At 35.3% G+C, this 20,219-nt stretch overlaps 2 protein-coding genes across 2 annotated transcripts in view; one reads left to right on the top strand and one right to left on the bottom strand.

Annotated features, from left to right (window-relative positions):
- LOC149422003 (SEC14-like protein 2) overlaps nt 1-20,219 on the top strand; it is a 58,805-nt gene that overhangs the window by 10,720 nt on the left and 27,866 nt on the right. The window lies entirely within an intron of this gene.
- Nucleotides 140-19,578, bottom strand: gudu (Armadillo repeat-containing protein gudu). Its single transcript, XM_089634646.1, has 7 exons — nt 19,190-19,578; nt 18,581-18,887; nt 16,592-16,922; nt 15,582-15,784; nt 14,115-14,295; nt 10,269-10,483; nt 140-540 (listed from the first exon to the last, which is right to left on the bottom strand). The coding sequence occupies exons 1-7, from the start codon at nt 19,576-19,578 to the stop codon at nt 409-411; spliced, it is 1,758 nt and encodes a 585-aa protein (XP_089490772.1). The 3' UTR covers nt 140-408.

Consider the following 20,219-nt stretch of genomic DNA (forward strand, 5'->3'; position numbering starts at 1 on the left):
TATTAAAACACGCATATTCTAATGCAACGTTGTATCAAAATTTCATAGCAATCAGTGAATAGCTTTCGGAGATAAGATTTTGAACAAACGAACAATTATTTTTTGTTTTGTTTATATAGATGGATGAAGCATATCGGATTACAAAATTGACGTCAAAAACATTTTTCGTAATTTAGTTTCTTTTTCCGAACTCTTTCCGATTGATGTAATTGATTCGATCCATTTTCTTCGTGCTTCAAGTTTCATGCAGTCTTTCATCAGAAATACTTATCTTAGTAATTAAATATCTGTACGGCGTAATATTTTGAATACTTAATTTTAGTTTGCCCAGGCCTTTCATTTTCATCATGAGTGAGGTTGAAATGGATTTTTTTTGGTATATTTACAAAATATGTTGACCGTGTTTATCTATGTTTTGATTTTGGTCTTGTCAGTTTCCAAAGCCAATCTCCTGATGTTGCACAGGCAGCCAGCAGATGCCTCCTGCAGTTGTTCATCTGTTGATCCAACAGTTTCCAGAAGAAACTTAACAACGCCTGCCTGAAAAAGTACAAAATGAATTACTCACTTGAAGTACCCTTCATAAATTCTTCAAATTCTGTGAAATACCTGACCCTTATGGAAAATAAAAATCACCAATACAATCTACCTTCTTGCGGACAAATTATTCTAATAGGCCGTGCAAACCGGTTTCAAACATTCTCGCTAAACTATCAACGTATTTAAATACTCGAACTCGTTGGTGGCTTTCCCACCTGCAGGATATTGACTCATTAATGTTATTACGCCTTGTAAATGGAAAATTTAGGACTTAGCTGGCAAGAGGCAGACTAGTGATATGATGAGAAGCTGCTGTAAACCATTAATGTGAATAATTCTGTGCTCAAAAAGAAAATGATCATCATTTAAAAAATTGAAATTTTGTACGTGCAAAAAAATTAGAGTAAAAGTGATAATGATCGGTAAAGTATGGCGCACTATTTTTCATAGACACTAACAGCAACTAATACAGCAAATAACTCGCGCAATCTCAACTTATATCTACTACGAACAATTACTACACATCTTTCACGATTCTTTGCTAAAATACAAAATAATTTATAAAATTTCTTGGCGTGATAAATCATTTTAAAACTAATTGCACTCATTAAACTTTTATCGATGCTTTTATTAGACTAAATTACCAACATATTATAATTCTCTTCAACAAATAAAAAAATAATTAAAAAAATATATACTTAATTTAGATACGTTAACGTGTGTAATTTAATATTTAGTACCATAGACCAAATACGACTTAGTACCCTATAATTTTTTTTCTCCCGATCTTTCCAAACAAATTCTTCCTGAATTATTTTTTTTCTCTTTATCTCTCCACACACTTTATTCCTATTTTGTATTTTTTGTTATTACTCATACGTACAACATTATTAAGGATTAATAACAATAATATTCATCCCAGTCGAAATTACAAAGTCATTTTAAGAACATACGTACATTAACGTCATTAACTATGTATAATTTGATATTTAGTAGTAAAATGTACTGTGAATATCCAAATAAAAAAATAATAATTTAGGACTACATATTACACGATTTAGTTATAGTTCAGTGTTTTTTTTTTATAAAACATAGAATGCTTCAAATACTATGTTCTAAAATTGACGTCGGGGAAAAATGAGTACGGTGTTTTTTAATCAAAATACTGTTAAAAAATTTGTCTGCATGACCATTTTCTAATAAAATATTAGTCATTCAGAATATATGAACACGTGTTCACGCAGGTAGCTTTTCCTAATAAATATAATAGGCGAGATGAGAAAGTATTATAATTTTAAGAACACATGTTCCTACTTCATCTTAATATATTCGTGCTTTACTGATAGTTTGTTCTGAAGTTTGTCAATTAATTCGTTATAGGTCTGCAGTTGCGTTTTTAACAGGAAGAGGAATATTCATTCGAATGTCATTGTAAACGCCTGAAAATTCGTCAGGCTTAGGTTCTACCGATATTTCCTGGCATTTACCAAAATGTCAAAATTTGAGAATAGGTACCGCACTACAAAGTTCAGTTAAGACGAGACAATACCCTAAAATAAATCCAGAATCTTAACGACGTAAGTGAAGCAGCCGTGCACAAAAATATGATACGCGCGGCCCTGGTGTATTGGACAGACCTGCGGTTGAATTTGTCATATAAAAATTCCAAAAATAAAGTGGGAATCTTAACGACATAAGTGATGAAGTCGTGTAAAAACAATATTCGGCGCGCGGCCAGGCGTAATGGACGGCCCTACGGTCGACTTTACCTTAGCAGGCCTAGAAAATCGATACTTTCGTGGGATTTATTTTGATTATTTCTGATGAACGTATTACTAAAATCTCAAATGTTTCTAGAGTGATCCCTCGGGAAGTTTCTAATTCATCGACTAGAAAAATAAAATATGATGCTAACCGCCAACTTCATAGATGAAAAACCTATTTTAAAATTTTCCAACCGTTTTACATAAAATATATTATTCGTAATGTCCTGTTTTTATGAATCTTAAACATAAATAACTTACATCCTTAGGGATCCCTCTAGAAACATTTGAGATTTTAGTAATACTTTCATCAGAAATAATTAAAATGTGAGCGTCGAGCGAACACCCGTTATTAGAGTCTTATGTCGCCTTAAAGTTAGTTTAAGCTAGAGGTTCCCAAAGTGGTCCATATTGGCCCCCAGGGGTCGATATCGGCTTGCTGGGGGTCTATGTCAGCGAGAAAAAAAATTGGGGGTCCACGAGATTCAAATGGGGGTACATACAAGCGGACCCCCATTTACCTCAAGTCAATATTTAGGAGTTCCGTAAATGACACAATAGACCTAACACGAATATAATAGACTGAGAAATTACTTATTTGATATTTGCATTTTTATATTTCGGAAAATTGTTAATTGAGGTATATAAATAGAGTCTACTTTCCTTTTATCGTCAGAATTAATATATTCAAGCAAAACATTGCACATTGGAAGCCGCGAATTTTCCTGGTTCCCCAACTTGTTTTTGAAAAACGTCCAGGGTAATAACGACGTTCAACATTTAAATGTACTTTACACAGACTTCAAAACTAAGTTTGAGGACATTTTGACTATCGAAATGGAACGATGAAGAATCGGATAACATGTGACAATAAGAAATGACCGGAATAAGCACTGCCAAAGAACTTAAGGGGCAGTTCTGTAGGGCCAGCTACAGAAAGAAATTCCTGTTGCTTATCCTGCTTCATTTTCATTTGATGTAATACCTCACAAGGGTCCCTCTTTCTGCACAATGTAAAGACAGAGCAACTATACCGCCACCCGGTTTTTGGCAAGCAAGGGAAGGGAATCTTTTTACTAAAAAAATAAATGATTATCACATGGGACGAATAGTTTTAGGAAAATTCAATATTCGGCAGGCAGGGGGTCTACGGAAAAAAATATTTGGCAAGTGGTCTGGTTTAAGCCTAAGATTTACAATTTTTTCTCGTAACATAACAGTTGTTGTACAACGTTGCACTTTAACGCACGGTAAACATGAAACTAGTAGTACTAGTAAAAGTCCTTGTATTGCATGCATTTTGTGCATTCAGATTTAGTGCGGATCTTTCGTGTTGTTTAACTAATTAATAGCAGACGCAACTCGACTAGCTCATCCATCTCGAATCAGTGTTGCACAATTCTATTATCCAACAAGCAGAAATACTGGCTGCTTCACGCCATTTCGTAAATACCAGTATTGCTGTCAAATCCGTGATAATTCCTGACTGAATGCATTTTATATTGAATCATTACGAAAACAATCAAAGCAATTCGTTTTCACAATTTGATAAGCACTTTGTTATGAATGTAAACACTTATTGACCAAACTAAGTTGGATATCAAATATTAGATTTATGCATTTACTGGTATTATTGATGATTCTGTTAATATGCATTAGCCAAACTTTCGAATTATAACGCCCGAAATATTTGATTTGAGTCTATTATAGACTTGCCCTTACCCGAAATCTGGGTATCATTTCGACTAGCTGGAGGCAAACCACGTGACTATATTTTTGGCACCAGGAGAGTTCGTAAATGCTTTGAATAAACTCAGACATCAGTCGCACACTGACCAGTGGTAGAGGTGAGTCGTACTAGCATACTTGGAACAACTAGTACAAGTGAGAATATATACTTATTCCAGTTATCTGTTCCCTAATATTTCTCACCTGTACCTACTTACCACACATGGTATGCAATTTTTATTTTCCTAAAGAACTTCCCTCAGAATGGATTTGTATGGGGTATTGCTCACTCAATACTGGATTCCCACAATACTTTTTTAATATTTTTCTTCGTGTCCTCTTATGCGTTTACTTTACGAGTGTTCCGAGTATTTGGATTAGGAAAACACTCTTCTTATGTGGGCGAGTAAGCGAGATGCTTGTAGATATCCCCCGCCCACGGTATGTATACGCAAGACTAACTAACTAACTAATTTTTAATTTATCTTTATTTTAATGTTGTTTTTCTTTTTTTTAAATGTATAAACTCTTATATTATAAAATGGGGGCCTCAGCTCGGGTAAACAACCCAGTGAGGCCAACATTACTGAATTAAAATATGAAATAATTATAAAATAATGTATCAACAATAAAAAAAAACTAACCATTACGCCGTTTCCCCGCAGCGGTAGGCAGAGAGGACGGACCGCCAAACAACTCGGTCTTGGCACACACTTCTTGCCTCATTCATATTCATACATACTCTTCTATTATTCTGACTCTTGACATGGCCCGACTCGAGTATCTGATTCACTTGATCGTGCCATGTCTTCCTCGGGCGTCTCCTACTTCTGCTACTGCAATACTTAAGTACAAATACTACGTACGAAAGTATCTTCGACATATCTGTTCTAGTATATACGCTTCACCTCTATTGACCACACATTGATATAACTAGACCATGCACAGAAAAGTAAAGTTCGCTAAAGTAAGGCAAAGGTTTGCATCGCTGTCCATTGCGCAGAATCTGAATGTTCCTTACGAATCACCTGGCGTAGCAACGCTAAAATTGAGTGAGATGGGTAAATTATAACACATTTGTAAAATTGTCTAACCAAAAAGGGTAACAAAATATTAAATTTTGGAATCAATTCCGAACTTTTGTTTACACGATTTGGGATATGTAGTTAAGTTTTTTACGCAGCCATCAATTGTAAGAAGTAGTATTAATTCGTAAACAGATTTTATTTTCGAGCAAGAATGGTGATATTACAATGTGAGTTGCCTGTATTCTGTCAGATTCATTGGTTTGTTCTCCCTGATTGGCTCGTCTATTAATTTGAATGTATGATTTGGGCTCAATTTTAATCTGACACTGTATCAGTGATTTGTACTGATTAGTAATTATTATTGCAACATAGTAATATTATTATTATTTAGGTGATTTGAACCGTTCAGCAAACAGTACGTGTTCTCCAGTAACCTTCACTCCACACAAAGAGTCCCGAGAAGTTGTTCTCAAGAACTGACGTGCTATTATATGTTATTATATGTAATAATATGTACTTTCTTTTGATAAATAAATCAATAAATAAATAAATTATTAGTTAGCAAAGGCTGCGATCCGTGATGTATTGTGTTACGAGGGCAGAGGTTGTTAGTAATTTATATGTTATTATATGTAATAATATGTACTTTCTTTTGATAAATAAATCAATAAATAAATAAATTATTAGTTAGCAAAGGCTGCGATCCGTGATGTATTGTGTTACGAGGGCAGAGGTTGTTAGTAATTTACGGATTAAGATTATTATGCATCGCAACCGCAGGTTATAATGGTTATAGTAACCGTCGATTATCCGCCTTTCATTGGTGTTCCTTCGATTAGTCTATACATTTTTATGTGAATTTTTTCTCTGGTTGTTCTGTAAAAAATACTTCGTATAGTTGCCGCATTCCGCATGACTCACGCATTTAAAAAAACACTTGATTTCAATTAAATTACTAACAGAAACAACTATTTAAGTCGGGGAGATGTAAACATGCACAACATATGATTTTAGGTCGTTTAAGTTGTGTTATTTTAATAATTTATGCGTCAAAATTAACTTTGAATGAAAAAAATGGAAATTTTATAATCTTTTACCATCTCTCCTGACATAAATAGTCGTTACTAGTAGTAGTTAAGTTGAAACCAAGTGCTATTTTATTTATTTTTTGTGTTTTAGTGCGTGTGGCGGAATTCGACAACTTAAAAAATTTTTATCAAGTCTCTGTATTCCTCTTTATCAATATAATATCTATTACGAAAGGTATAATGTAATAAAAGGCACCACACAAATTAACTGGGAATAATCTGATTCTAAAATCTATATAAATAAAATATTAGAGTTTGTAACCCTCGGTTGAGGAGGCAGTAAAATAATATGAACTCTTGCACAGCGAGCAATATTCAAGATGTTCTCTTCTAAGTATATGAAAGGAGATCAGGAGGCTGTATATGATATGATGCGATCTGCAGAAGTAGATGACAGATAAGTCTTAAGAGGAAGCTACAAGCCAAAAAGGTGTATATTCTTGGTATACCTTATATTGTAGGTAATAGACATTAAAATCGCTTGACAAACGGAGTCTAGAAACGTTCGATTTCAAGCGCAAAACTGGTTTTTATTTATTTTGTAAATAATTTTATAAGAAAGCAAAAAAAATTATCAACTGTCACAGATAATCTTAAATATTAAAATGTATTTTTTAAAATTGTTTCCTTTACGCGTTCATACATTTCTACTGAATTTTTTTTTGTAGTTTACATTTATATTTTTTATTGAGTAATAATTTTTTTATTTGTATTCTAATACAAGCGAAACGATAGGAAAACCTTCAATGTATCCAAAGCATATTTTTTGGGATTCATAATGTACACCATTTCGTTATAAAGATTAATCAAAATAGTGATTTAGCATTAAGCTTCGCCTTAAGTTAATGGTGGAAGTTCCCGTAGAGAAATGATAACTTTAGAGATTTAAATGTAATAACGTTATTTAAATACAAACATAATATTCAATTAAACTTATGGGAACAAATAAGACAATGTCAATAATTAACGGAAGAACAGCGTGGAGATTGCACTTCGTTATTAACATGGAGGAACGGCTTCCTGTTTAAACACTATTCTAGTATCCCGGATTTGTGGAATCTTTCATAGGCCTAAAGTACGAGACACCAAAAAGAGTCGCCTGAGAATTCGGTTATGAGTTTACGTAATCCACTTCTATAAAATGTGTGTTTATTGGGAAACGCATTAATGCACAAAAGGTTGACGCTAATGGCGTTTGATTTATAGTAAGGACTGGGATTATAACACTATCTTCAAGGCAGATGTTAGGTAATACCGTCATAATTGTATTGGATTAACGCAGGGTCAGTTAAATTAAAAATTAACCACAAATGGTTACTGCAGATTACTGGTAGATAACAACTTTACTGAGAAGCGATCATCTCTGGCGTAAAGGTACGAACTGGTACAGTGAACTGCCGGCTGTTTACCGACACCAAAAACAATTCACTCCTTATAAGCGCTTGTACGTATACAGGGTGTCCGGGGTAAAGTGCGGTAACTTCGGGAGGTGATATTTATTTTCCCTTACAAACAATTCAACCTTTTTACCTTAAAACGTTGAAATTTCGAAAAAAAGTCATATATCTTTTTTATTTGTACTACCATGTAGAATCACCCTCCGAAGTTAGGGCACTTTTCCCCCTCGACACCCTGTATTTTATTCCTTTGTAGAACAGTTTTGATAAACCAATACTAACCTAACCTAACGAAAAATATATAAAACACACTTATTTTGTTAAACGAATGTCACCTCACAAACGTTAATGTCAACTCACTTTTTGTCGTTTCATAAAAAGTAATTAATAAAAAAATTAACAAAGTATCTTAAGATTTTTTCAAATTGCGATCGGAACCTTTGGTTTCATGAAGGTGAACATTTTATTTTTCTGTGGTTAACTTCTAGATTCGAATATAAAGCGTTGTATTTTTTCTTTCTAGCTCCATTTAGATCGTATTTCTCACTACAATAGTAAGGAAGACAACGATACAACTGTATGACAACCATATGAGCCGTTCTAAAATGCAAACACATGAGCCCGAAGGGTTGAGTTCAAGGTTAAGTTAGGTTTAAGGTTATGACAAAAACATGCAGTTTTATTTTGTACATCGTTTTCGATTGTATTTTACGTCTGTATAACCGTGTACCTATATGGAGGATAACAATAGGTCCTAGTTTATAAATTTCCCCGGGTTACACACTATATGGGGGACGCCAATAGATTCTAGTTTATAAATTTCCCCGGGTTACACACTATATGGGGGACGCCAATAGATTCTAGTTTATAAATTTCCCCGGGTTACACACTATATGGGGGACGCCAATAGATTCTAGTTTATAAATTTCCCCAGGTTACACACTATATGGGGGACGCCAATAGATTCTAGTTTATAAATTTCCCCAGGTTACACACTATATGGGGGACGCCAATAGAGTCTAGTGTATAAATTCCCCCGGGTTACACACTATATGGGGGACGCCAATAGATTCTAGTTTATAAATTTCCCCAGGTTACACACTATATGGGGGACGCCAATAGAGTCTAGTGTATAAATTCCCCCGGGTTACACACTATATGGGGGACGCCAATAGATTCTAGTTTATAAATTTCCCCGGGTTACACACTATATGGGGGACGCCAATAGATTCTAGTTTATAAATTTCCCCGGGTTACACACTGATAGTCCGTGTCTGATGTGTACGTTAAACCTTTAACGCAATAAGGTGGCCAATATACCTTGACCGACAACTTTACATGTAAACGATTGTGAACCAAGACGAAATATTTTGAAAAAATAATTGCCATTGACTTAAGATTATATCTACATATTTAAAATAACTGGACAGATGATGGACAGTTTTGGAGATGCTGTATATCTGTGCCAGCTGCCGTTTCAGGTTTTGAAGCCTGTGTATGTAAGAAACTCAAGGTGAAATCTGCAAACGGATTTGAAATGTCGGATGAACGTTACGAAGTTATTGCCGTTATTGGTTATTATTGCGTTTCACGCGTTGGTAATCGGTAGGTAAACTTAAACTCAATCTGTTTATACATATTCCATATTCAAAGCCACATAGCATACCAATATGAGTGCGGCCAGAAAAGTTGACAGTTTATCACTGTTTGCTATGTTCAAACTTTCATTTTTATAACATTAATGATGTTTAATTCCTAAAATATCTCAATAACTAAAGTACAGAAAAATGTTTAACGTTAACAACAAAACATGACAATATGCTGCGAAGCCAGTGACGGAACTGCGATGTAAGATTGATGATTTCCTAGTCATTTTTTATGTGAAACATCTTTTGGCGCGCCTAAGGTAGTGAAACTGACTCTTGCGTAGCAAACGTGGCAAGACGGGACGACGCTCTTGCACGGAAATGGGACGACGCCTTTTCAGCCTCGTGACTCGTCGGGTCTTCCCGCCCGGCCGCCAAAACTCTGTGCGCGTATATTTGCTTCTATTCTCACTAAAATTGGAAATTGGTATATTTTAAATGATGACTAATTTTTTATTATATATATATTTCTGTGTGTATATTTTAATAATAATAAAATAATTGTTTTGTTATCAAAACTAATAGTTTACTTTAATTTTCACTTCCTTCAATAAAAATCATTAACATGTTAAGTAACTGAAGAAAAATGTATTTTTAATAATTTTCGGAGAATACTTTGCGATTTTTTCTATCTAGAGAATTTCGTATAATTACCGTTTCTGCTCTACAAATGTATAGACATTACCGTAAAAAATAACTTTTATTTTTTTAAGGAACTTAACTTGAAGTGGTCAAGAGAAATATGTTGAAAATCGGTAGTAATTCGGAATGCGAGGGCTTACGATTAAAGCCTGTAACAAACCACACTATAAGCGCGCCGTATTCTCGTGCCTTGGCCTATTTCAGCATATCGCTCGCCATACATTCCCATTATGATAGTATGGCGAGCGATATGCTGAAATAGGCCAAGCAATGATGCGTATAGCGCATTCTTCCAGTCTCATAAAGAAGAGTACGAGAATTTTACCACTAAAATTGTTGACACAATAATATTACGTTATATTTGTAGAAATGTGAAGTAATTTATTTCACAACATTTTGAAGCTAAGGAATATAAAATAATTATAAAGAACCATACCTGGTGCATAGTGAGGCAGTTGATGGGGTGGAATGACAGATGGTAGAGGGCGAGGGCGGTGGCCCTGTGGACATTGACCTCCTTGGAAGTTAGGTAGCCCACCAGTGGCTCGATGGCCCCGAGCCTGCCGAACTCCTGCCGGTTGTCCCCCCAGTCGCAGCAGTACGCCACTGCCTCAGCCAGGCTGCGACGGAGATTGTCGTCTGTCGTGTTCACTGGGACAGAGGACATACATTAAAATGTATACAGGGTGTATCGGCACGTACCCGACAAACTTTAACCAGCTATTCCTTAGCACATTTGGAGTAAAAAATGTTATGGGCACTTTGCTGTACGGTAACATTTTTTTTCAATTAAAAACAAAAAATAAATAAAAAAAATCCACACTCCGTCACTGTCATTGGAATTGTTTCTCATGTTAAACAGCTGTTATTAGCAAGTGTGTCAAAAAGTGTCCTCGCTCTTTCGTACACATTAAATAATAATAGTTAAAAATGAGACGAATGGTGCCGTGCCATTTCGTTGTGATTGTAAAAGCGCGCCAACGTAGGTACGTACGTACATTTCAACAAAACTCGAACAAACTATTACCAGACGGGTTTTCAAACTTTAACAAAGGATAAAACATTGGTGAAAATATGAATAGTAAATTTTTTATTAAAAAAAAATGTTACCGGACAGCAAAGTGAACATAACATTTTTTACTCCAAATGTGATAAGGAATAGCTGGTTAAAGTTTGTCGGGTACGTGTCGATACACCCTGTATAATACGTTTTTTTAAAGTGCTGACTCCCAAAATAAATAAGAAATTAGGTTTGCCCAGGAATAGACGATATATCATTACACAGAGAAAACTTTCTGATAAAAAATATTGCTAATTAATTGAGAATCTCTTTAAATTATTCGTAATCCGGTTAAAAACTGGAATGCAGGCTATTAACGAATGAATTGATAGGTATCCTGATAAACTTTTACTAAAATACCAATTGTTTGTCACAATGTCGGAACACGTGTTCATAAAAATCCTAACATTTTTGCATTTCGTCATTATATTATTATGAATTTCCTAACACTTTATTGGGAAGCGGTTTGCAGTCCAGTTTTTAACAGGATTATTAATAATTTGAAGAGATTTTTAATAAATAAGAACTACTCATTTTTCTCCATGTGTGGCCCAAAGCCCCGATATAGCTTCCCTTTTTTTTAAATCAAAAATATTAATTTCAGTTGTCGGTGTATTAAGTGAAATATTCAGCTTAATATGTGAACGTTTAAATTTTGTAAAAATTTGACATTTTGTCAGATAACAGAATTTGCGTTCGTTTCCTCCTGTAACTGAATTATTTTGCACACTTCATGAATAATTTGCAATGAACAAAAATGTTATTTTTTTAAATAATTTTTAAAATGGAACCAATAGCGTCATTTTCTTCAATCTTTGCACAATTTTGACACTTTGCTTCCTTGTAAATATTTACACATTAATGGAAAGTGAATTATGAAATAAAGTAACCTAACTCTTCATGCGAATTTGTTCGGTTTTAGATGAAAAAACGCAAAATGCGCAATTTTTAAAACTTTTTTATGTCTGATTTATAAATTATATTCGTTTAATAAAATTTAAATGAGTGTTTCATCACCTTTCAAAAACAGTTTTTAATTTTCAGATAATATCCCATTTGGATCAGATTTGGGAAGCCATCTCAAACTTGAAAAATCACGACACCTGCAAAACTTTAAACCGAAGAAATACACATTTCAATCATCGAATTATTATTTTTGTACGATTCTTTATCGCTTGCCTGAATCATTTCCACAATAAAATCAAGTCCCAGTTCTAGAGTTCATTGAACCCGAGTTACACGGGACACATCACCGAAATCATGGATTTTATTGAAAAGCGGAAATACATACAAATTCTCCGACTTTCTGACAGCGAAGGCTTAAACGTGTATGAAATTGTGTATACAAGAGGTCTGAAGGCTTAAACATGTATGAAATTGTGTATATTTCCTCTAAGGAAATAACCTTGATTTAAATTTCATCCAAAAAACAATTAAATAACCTTTTAAAATCTAAAATATGTATAAAATACACATTTTTAAACACGGAAACGAAATTGTATGAATCAGTCGCAATCTTCAAACAAGAGAGCATTCTTGTAAGAAAGTTATTTCAAGGAATGTCAGTTTCTCTAGATTTCCGCATCTCTGCATACTCATGAACGTACAAATAACCATATACCAAGAAGTTGTCTTAAAATAATATCTGGTGCCTTTGAAGTGTTTGCTCAACTGAACAGTACTTGAAACAAAACAAATAAAAGCGTCGAAACACAACAGTTTCAACTCCTTATTTGTTCACCTAAAATTAGCATAACGAAAAATTATTATTTACTGAAGAAAAGAAACATGTCAGCAACTTTCAAAAACATTTCGAACGTTCTTTTTATTTGAACATAACCACAGAGAAAAGAAAGAAGAAAGAAAAAAAACCTAATTTCATTCCTACATGGGCATAACCAATTTTAAAAGGCCGCATTCTAGATGTAACATTTTTCTATTATGCCTCAAAACCATTCGGGTAAGTACTTACCTATTTTTTAAATTGCGAGTTACCGTAATAACTGCATTACCGAAGTTTGACCACAAAACGGTAATTGTCTTTTAAAATCAGCCGTGAAATACTGTCATTTAGAAAGTGATGGTCATTTTTGCTGTAAATTTTATCGTGTAAAACGCTTCGAGTGTTTTATACTATTTAGTATTCACGGCTAATTTATATCTCACTTCATAATTTTTATTTATAGATGCCGAAATTATCCAGGATTTTATTTAAGTTTTTTTGCAAAGCAAATTTTCATTATAAACCTACGGTCATTGGTAATTTTAGTTGTTCATGTCTTCTGTTTTTTACGATATTATAAATTATGAATAACATATTATATAGAAAATCTTCAATGGATCTCCTTGAAAAGGCTTACACCATTGGGTACCACTTATTTATCACTTTATGCACGTTTTATCATATAGAATAGAATCATTATAAAAGGCTTACACGGAGAAAAATGGGTATTGCTGATTTATTAAAATCCAGTTAAAAACGACATTACAGGACGGTTCTTGTTACTTTTAGTAGATTCCTAATATATCGGAACACGTGCTCGTGCACCTGCATTTGCGTGATAATATGTATTGACGAAATGCGAAAATATAATGATTTTTATGAACACGTGTTTCGACATACGCGATAATAATTTTTTTACAAAAACTTTAACAGGTAACCTATCAATTCATTCGTTAAGAGCCCGCAATCCCGTTCTTAACCGGATTACGAATAATTTGAAGAGATTCTTAATAAATTAGCAATATTTTATATCCGTAAGTTTTCTCCGTGTATTAAATATATTATTGCATAAAGAAAGATGTAGCATTTTCCGGATGATGTGACTATAAATAATGTCTTCAAGTGGGAAGGTTTTTGGAAGGGAAAAGAAAGATTAAAGTAGGAATATGAAGCATTATGAAGGGGGATATTATAGAAATAATCTCTAATTTTAGAGATCACGCCTTCCCTTGCCTAATACAAGTTTTTCGGTTATATTAAACTAACCATTACGCCGTTTTTCGCAGGGGTAGGCAGAGAGGACGGACCGCCAAACAACTCGGTCTTAGCTCTTTGCGCACACTCCTTGCCTCATTCACATCTATACATCCTCTCATAAGTACTCTTATATTATTCTGGCTCTTGACATGTTTATTTTATTAAACCGGGCGGACAGATACTTCTTCAATTGGTGCTATAAACTTTGTTGTTGTTGGTGGGGTTTAAATCTAAATATTCACCTAATGCAGCGAGTTTGGAGACGACCCCATGATCAGATATGACGGCCAGGTTCTCCTTGTCCCTGGCGATGGTAGCGAGGGCGGCGCATACGGCCGCCAGCACCTCGTTGTCCGGAGACTTCAGCAGGGAGACGATCAACTCGAGGGCCCCCACGAAACTGCGCACCAGGATACCAGAATCCTGAAAATAATATATATTCTTCATCATTTTGATTCTTCGGATGTGGTCCAGTCGCTGAGAGCTGCACTGTAACTTGTCTTTCTGTTACATGTATTTTTGTGGGAAATTAGTAAAACATGGTGTACCACACGGAAGCACACTGGGACCTCTTCTTTTTATAATATACCCATATCAATGATTTATGACCAATAGATGGAAGAAAAAAAAATATTATCATGTTATCGCGAAAAGTAATCGAGTCTTTGTAAGAGTATCGTGAGATAATAATGTGATATCTAATTATAGTATGTACTTACGTGTTAAAAAACTGTATTTTGATTACAATGTGTCCAGTTTTTACAATACATTGTTTCAATTACTGTGTTATCAAGATCGAGCAAGTCATCCATCATAAATATTTTGATAGGTACAGCATAATTATTGATTTATATTGTTTACTGCTTTCTGATATCAAGATGTAACTTTATGGCATGGCTCATGGCCGACGACTCAGATTTTTAAGATATAGACTTAATAAAATGAGATAAAGCTCTAAAGAATTGCCTTCAATAGGTACTAACCAAGAACACGGGGGGGGTTGTTTTTACGTTTTTTCCCTTTCGGACCGCGATAAAGTAATTGGTGACCCCTGCCTTAGACCATTAAACCAATTTTGTTTTCGGTTTTGTTATTTCAAGTACAATAATTTACATATAAATCAGAAAATTATTATATACAAACTGGTTACAATGGAAGAAGAGACTCATACACGATTACAATCGCATTATCTATTTATAGGACAGTGGTATCCTAAACTACCACCACCCTTATTATATTTGTGTATTTATTTACTCTTTTTATGCACCTACGGGGCTTTTATATTGGGTACATTGAAATGTTTACAATTTTTTACACAAGGTTAATAAACAATGGTTGCAAAAAAACAATTACTAACATTGCAATGGTTTGTTTAATATTGAAACTTTCATCACAAGAGCGTTATAGATAAAGCTTTTTGGTAGGTCAGTTACTGCAACTAACCTAACGCAACCAATATGAAAAAACTAACCTGTAACATTGTGTTTCGTATCATTGGTTTGGTAGATGGTTATACCATCAATCAAGTATTATATCGTTGGGTTTATAACCTTCTTTCGCATATGTACATTGATCACAGACATACTTTCACGTTAATTATACAATCTTCTACATAATTTCAGTTCATTACGGTCAGGATTCTTAGCAACAAATAACAAACCAAAGAAGAAGAACATTTAATTATAATTGAACATATTGAAGTATCTGACCTTGGCATTTTTCACGCAAGGGCACAGCGCCAGGCAGGCGTTGGCCTGTACCTTGGGAGACTCGTTCTTCAGCAGAGACCAGACGAGTCTCACTCCGTCCAGCTTCATGAGCTGCTCCATGCAGCCAGGGTCCTTGGCGCACTCCGTTAGCACCAGACACACGTTCTGCAGCAGGGGGTGGTGGCTGCTGTTCAGATGGTTCACTGAAATAATATAATGTACTCGTATTATACCAATATTATAAGACATTATTGAGTGAATCTATTTTTGAGGAAACGGTTTATAATTTGCCTTTCAGTCTGAATTTTGCTTTACTGCAGTCATTTTTGTAGATACGAGTATTGTAGAGCAGTTTTTTAAATTTTGGCTGATTTTCCCAAAATTCCTACTCGTTACTTATCCGGTTGAGTCCGTGCTTCTTTATTTGTAAAAAAAATTGCGAGAAATAGCTAGGTTAATCCTGAAATTCCGGTCGGAAAAGGCTGTGCAAATTTTATAACGCCAGAGTTTATAGTGAGACATGCAAACAGACTTTATGGTTATGAATATCGCAGAAAAGTCCCAATTGCTCCCTACTATTTGGAGCCAGTGAAACTTTGGCATCCCCGATAATTGGGGTATGTTGTGAGGCTAAAGATAGTTGGGAGGGGTAGGAGATGGGGAAGAGGGAGGTGGGAGTGAACCTGGCTATTCAGATCTGATCACTATACCCGGCTAAAGCCATTTCAAGTAACGTTTCAATTCTGAGTGGTGGTTTTACACCAGGGCGATGCTGAAAGTATCTTTCACTCTGGAACGTGCCGCAAGCATACTATATATTATTTTTAATAAATAAACTAACACAAATTCAACAAATAAAATTTACTCCGGGATTTGAACCCGCGACCTTCGGATTGCTAGTCGAGAGCCTTTTATGAGAAAAAGGGATAGGTTTACGACTTACGACAGAGCCTTCCAGCGATATACTATTTTGAGCATTAGGAAAAAGTAAGTTTACAGTAGGCAATTACCTAAAAGCGGAATACCCTGTGAACTCCTCAGCATCTCTCTCCCGATCCTTGTCTTGGCAGCTTCTGCCAGTGCCCCCGCCGCGTTGGTCAGCACCTCGTCGTGGTCGTGGTCTAACAAGTTGACCACCTCGGAGGCGGCGTCCCCCGTGACCAAGGTTGGTCCCCCGGCCCAGCAGCGCCACAGGGCCCCCGTCAGCGCGGCCAGCAGGGGGCGCTCGGCGCGGGCCCCCGCTAGTGCTGCTACCAGGGGCTCCACCCCGCCGGCCAGACGCACCGCCTCGCGGGTCGACGGGTCCAGAGCGCATTTGTATATGGCTTGGCTGCAATACATCTAGAAGTAAACATTTGTTGGGATCATTGACTGAGCGTAGCGTACCTGCTTTAACTCGACCGCTTGGCATTTCATTTGTCTGTTAATTTGTTTGTAAGTTCCGGTTTCGAAAAATCTGCTTCTTCCACTTTATTATTCCAGCAAGACTAACTTTGACTGAGCTTTTCAATATCATATGGTACCTACCTGCCTGAAGAAAGTTTAAAAATAATCTTATTATGCATATGGTTTATAATTAAGTAGGTAGGTATTTAAGTACCTGCTTACGATTTCAGAAGAAATTTTGATTTTTTAAATAAGATTACATTTGAAGCATAACTTTTCTGGATGCAAGGTTTACTGTGCATAGAAATACTAACAGATAATAGAAATGTCACCGAAATGGTTTGTCCATACTACTGCAAATCAACTCGCTTTTGTTACTAATTACAGACTACGGACAGTAAATTTTGGAAAACCGGACAGTAGAATGTCAGTTTTTTTAATATGCCATAAATATATACCTCACTCACGAGGGAATTTACAATTTAGCAAAAGCCGTGAGTGATTCTGGCGGGTGGTAGTAATTAGATGATCAAGTAAGAGAATTTACCAAAAACGCTCTTAACTTTTACCAAAGAGCACTGGCCTATATTGAAAAGTGGTACCCTTTTGAAAACAATACCTTCAAAACTTTCAGTTGCTTGGACATTGAACGCGATTACCTACGCTAGATAAACTAATTGAAATATGGTCACTGTCCTCATGGAAGCAGCAAACTCATCCTGAAAATCTTTATGAAGAACTGGCTGCACGTCAAAGTATTTTTCTTTCACTTGAAGGAAAATCAGCACCAAATCTGTTGAAATGGTACAATTTATGTGTGCAGTGTTCCCTTCTCCCTTTATGATTGATCATCAAAGGACGCTTTGATTTTTCGACAAATTGTACCAAATCAATCAAAGGCTTTTTTATCTGGACCATCTGACAACCCTACTTGCACACCAAACGTTGAAATTTCATTGACTTACACTTTTATAGTCTACTCGGCGACAGTCGGTACATATCTATCTCTTTTTCCTTCTTTTATCTACGATAAAATTTAAAAACAATTATCACAAAAACTTGATGATCGATCAAGGTGAAATGTAACGAACCAACGTCCTTCACTCTTCACAGTTTCACACGCGATAGTATTAATCACATATTATTGCGTAATTTTCTTCTAATTTTAAATTGCGATAACAATTTTTTGTCCTATCTATTCAAAACCATTATATCCAAGAAGCATACGGATGCAAGTCCAAATATACACAATGTTCAAGAGAGTCAGAAAACTATGTTTTTTAGCAAATCTTTCGTAACTTCCACAAATATTAAGAAAATATTTAAAAAAAAAAACAACATTTCTTTCAATTATCTATCAACATATTTGTTTAAATATTGAGAGATTCTATAAAAAAGCTTAGATTTTCGGCTCCCCTGAACGTCTCGTGTTTTGGAGTTGCATCCGTATGCTTCTCGGATACAGCATGATTTTCAATTTGATTAACCGGATCTATACACACCAACTTGTTTATAATAAATTCTTGTAACCATCTACTATTTTTTTGCTCACTCTAAAAAACCAGATTCGGAAATTTATTTTGTTGATGAGTTTCTTTAAAATAATAACTTACCATCAATTCAGTGTTTTCCCCGTATAAATGTTTCACAATATCCGGGACCATTCCTTCGGTTTGTATGGCCAGTTGAAATGAAGACTCTGAAGCGCATTCTTGCAAGGTTCCCATGGTCGGTATGGCGATGTCAATGTGGATGGACTTCAATAGTCTTTGGAGAAGAGGGATTATTCCGTGCTTCCTCATTGCCTCTCGGTTTCTGCAGGAAGCTGACATGGACCATAAGGCGCGGGTTCCTGCTTTGGTGATGTCCAATTGGATCTTCTCTTCGTCTGTCAGTTCTTCAACTTCCGTTCCGAGACACCTGAAACCAATCATAAACATTTCAATTAATAAGTAATTAGATTTTGTAATTTAATCGGTACCTGAAAAAATGTGAAAAGAGGCTTCCCAAATTACCATCTATCCGAAAACAAAGTTCCACATCATTCGAATATTTAATTTCGTATTTCTTAACGTTAAATTCATAAAAATCATTACTTATCTAAAGATAGTTATATAGGATTTCGACTGTCGGGAACTTCGTTTTAGGGATATTTGTCTTTCGCAACATGACCCAAACAAGATCAATCTATCTATTTGATTTGAATGAAGATCCATATTCACCTGACACTCACGTCTAGCAAATCAACTAATTTCGGTATCCCTCCATATTTTCTGACAAACTTCCTTGCCTTTCTTACTTTGCCAATATTAGCCACTGTTTCAGCCGCGAGGATTTGAAGCTCCTTCGTGGGGTCTGACAAGATAGTTACCAGCAAAGGAACAGCTCCAAGATCTGTCACCTTCTTTCTGATCTCCACGTTTTTCGTTATCTCCTTTAAAACGTACAATGTTCCTATCCTACACTTTACGTCTTTTGTCTCTAATAGGTTGATTAGAATCTCTAACCCTCCTGCATCCTGAATTGCAATTTGATTTAGTGGTATTGTGAGATCGTGGTCTTTGAGACAAGATAGTGACACCATTGTTGCTGTTTGATTTCCTGCCTTCATGTATTTGACCAGTTTTTGGATGTGCCAGTAATCAGGTGGGATGTTATTTGAGTTCTTCAAAGCTTCTATGTCGTGTCCATCTTCTGAAGAAGTGGATGAAGCTGATGATAAATCACTATCCGAACCTTCTGATACCAACACAATTCTAGGACCTTCATTCAGATTTGATTCTGAATTATTATCATTCGACATGCCGATGTTAAATGATCAGACACTGTATCAAAGCAACTACTACAAGAAGCAAAACTATCCGAGACTGAATATTATTGTGTATTCAAATATGCCCCTTTCATCGATAAAACTTCACATTGGTTTCTATGGAGATCTAGTTATAGGGCCGTGATATCATTATCAGTTGACGTACATTATAGGAAAAAAAACTACCCCCTAACCACAATATTTAAATTATTCGTAATCAATTTCAATTATTATTCTATTATTAACCTTTGACAAACCAACGTATAAAATAGGCATCGAACGAATGACGTCACTGAGTTACCCCGTGTAAAAAATATTGATTGAGCGTAGCGAAGTCCTGTTTTAATTCGACCATTTGATTTTTCAACTGTTCGTAAATTTGTTTATTACGTTTCGAGATGATGACAGTTTTTTCGACAAAAGATATAATTCCTTACATGAAA

The sequence above is a fragment of the Hesperophylax consimilis genome, chromosome 8, assembly GCF_061612785.1.
Source record: "Hesperophylax consimilis isolate HC1 chromosome 8, BYU_Hcon_1.0, whole genome shotgun sequence".
NCBI lineage: Eukaryota > Metazoa > Arthropoda > Insecta > Trichoptera > Limnephilidae > Hesperophylax > Hesperophylax consimilis.

Coding starts and splice junctions, on each gene's coding strand:
- gudu (XM_089634646.1), bottom strand. CDS start 19,578: ATGAAGGCAGGAAATCAAACAGCAACAATGGTGTCACTATCTTGTCTC. Junction 14,296..15,581: donor CTTGCGTGAAAAATGCCAAG/GTCAGATACTTC, acceptor TATTATTTTCAG/GATTCTGGTATCCTGGTGCG. Junction 541..10,268: donor ACTGCCTCACTATGCACCAG/GTATGGTTCTTT, acceptor GTACTTTTTCAG/GCAGGCGTTGTTAAGTTTCT.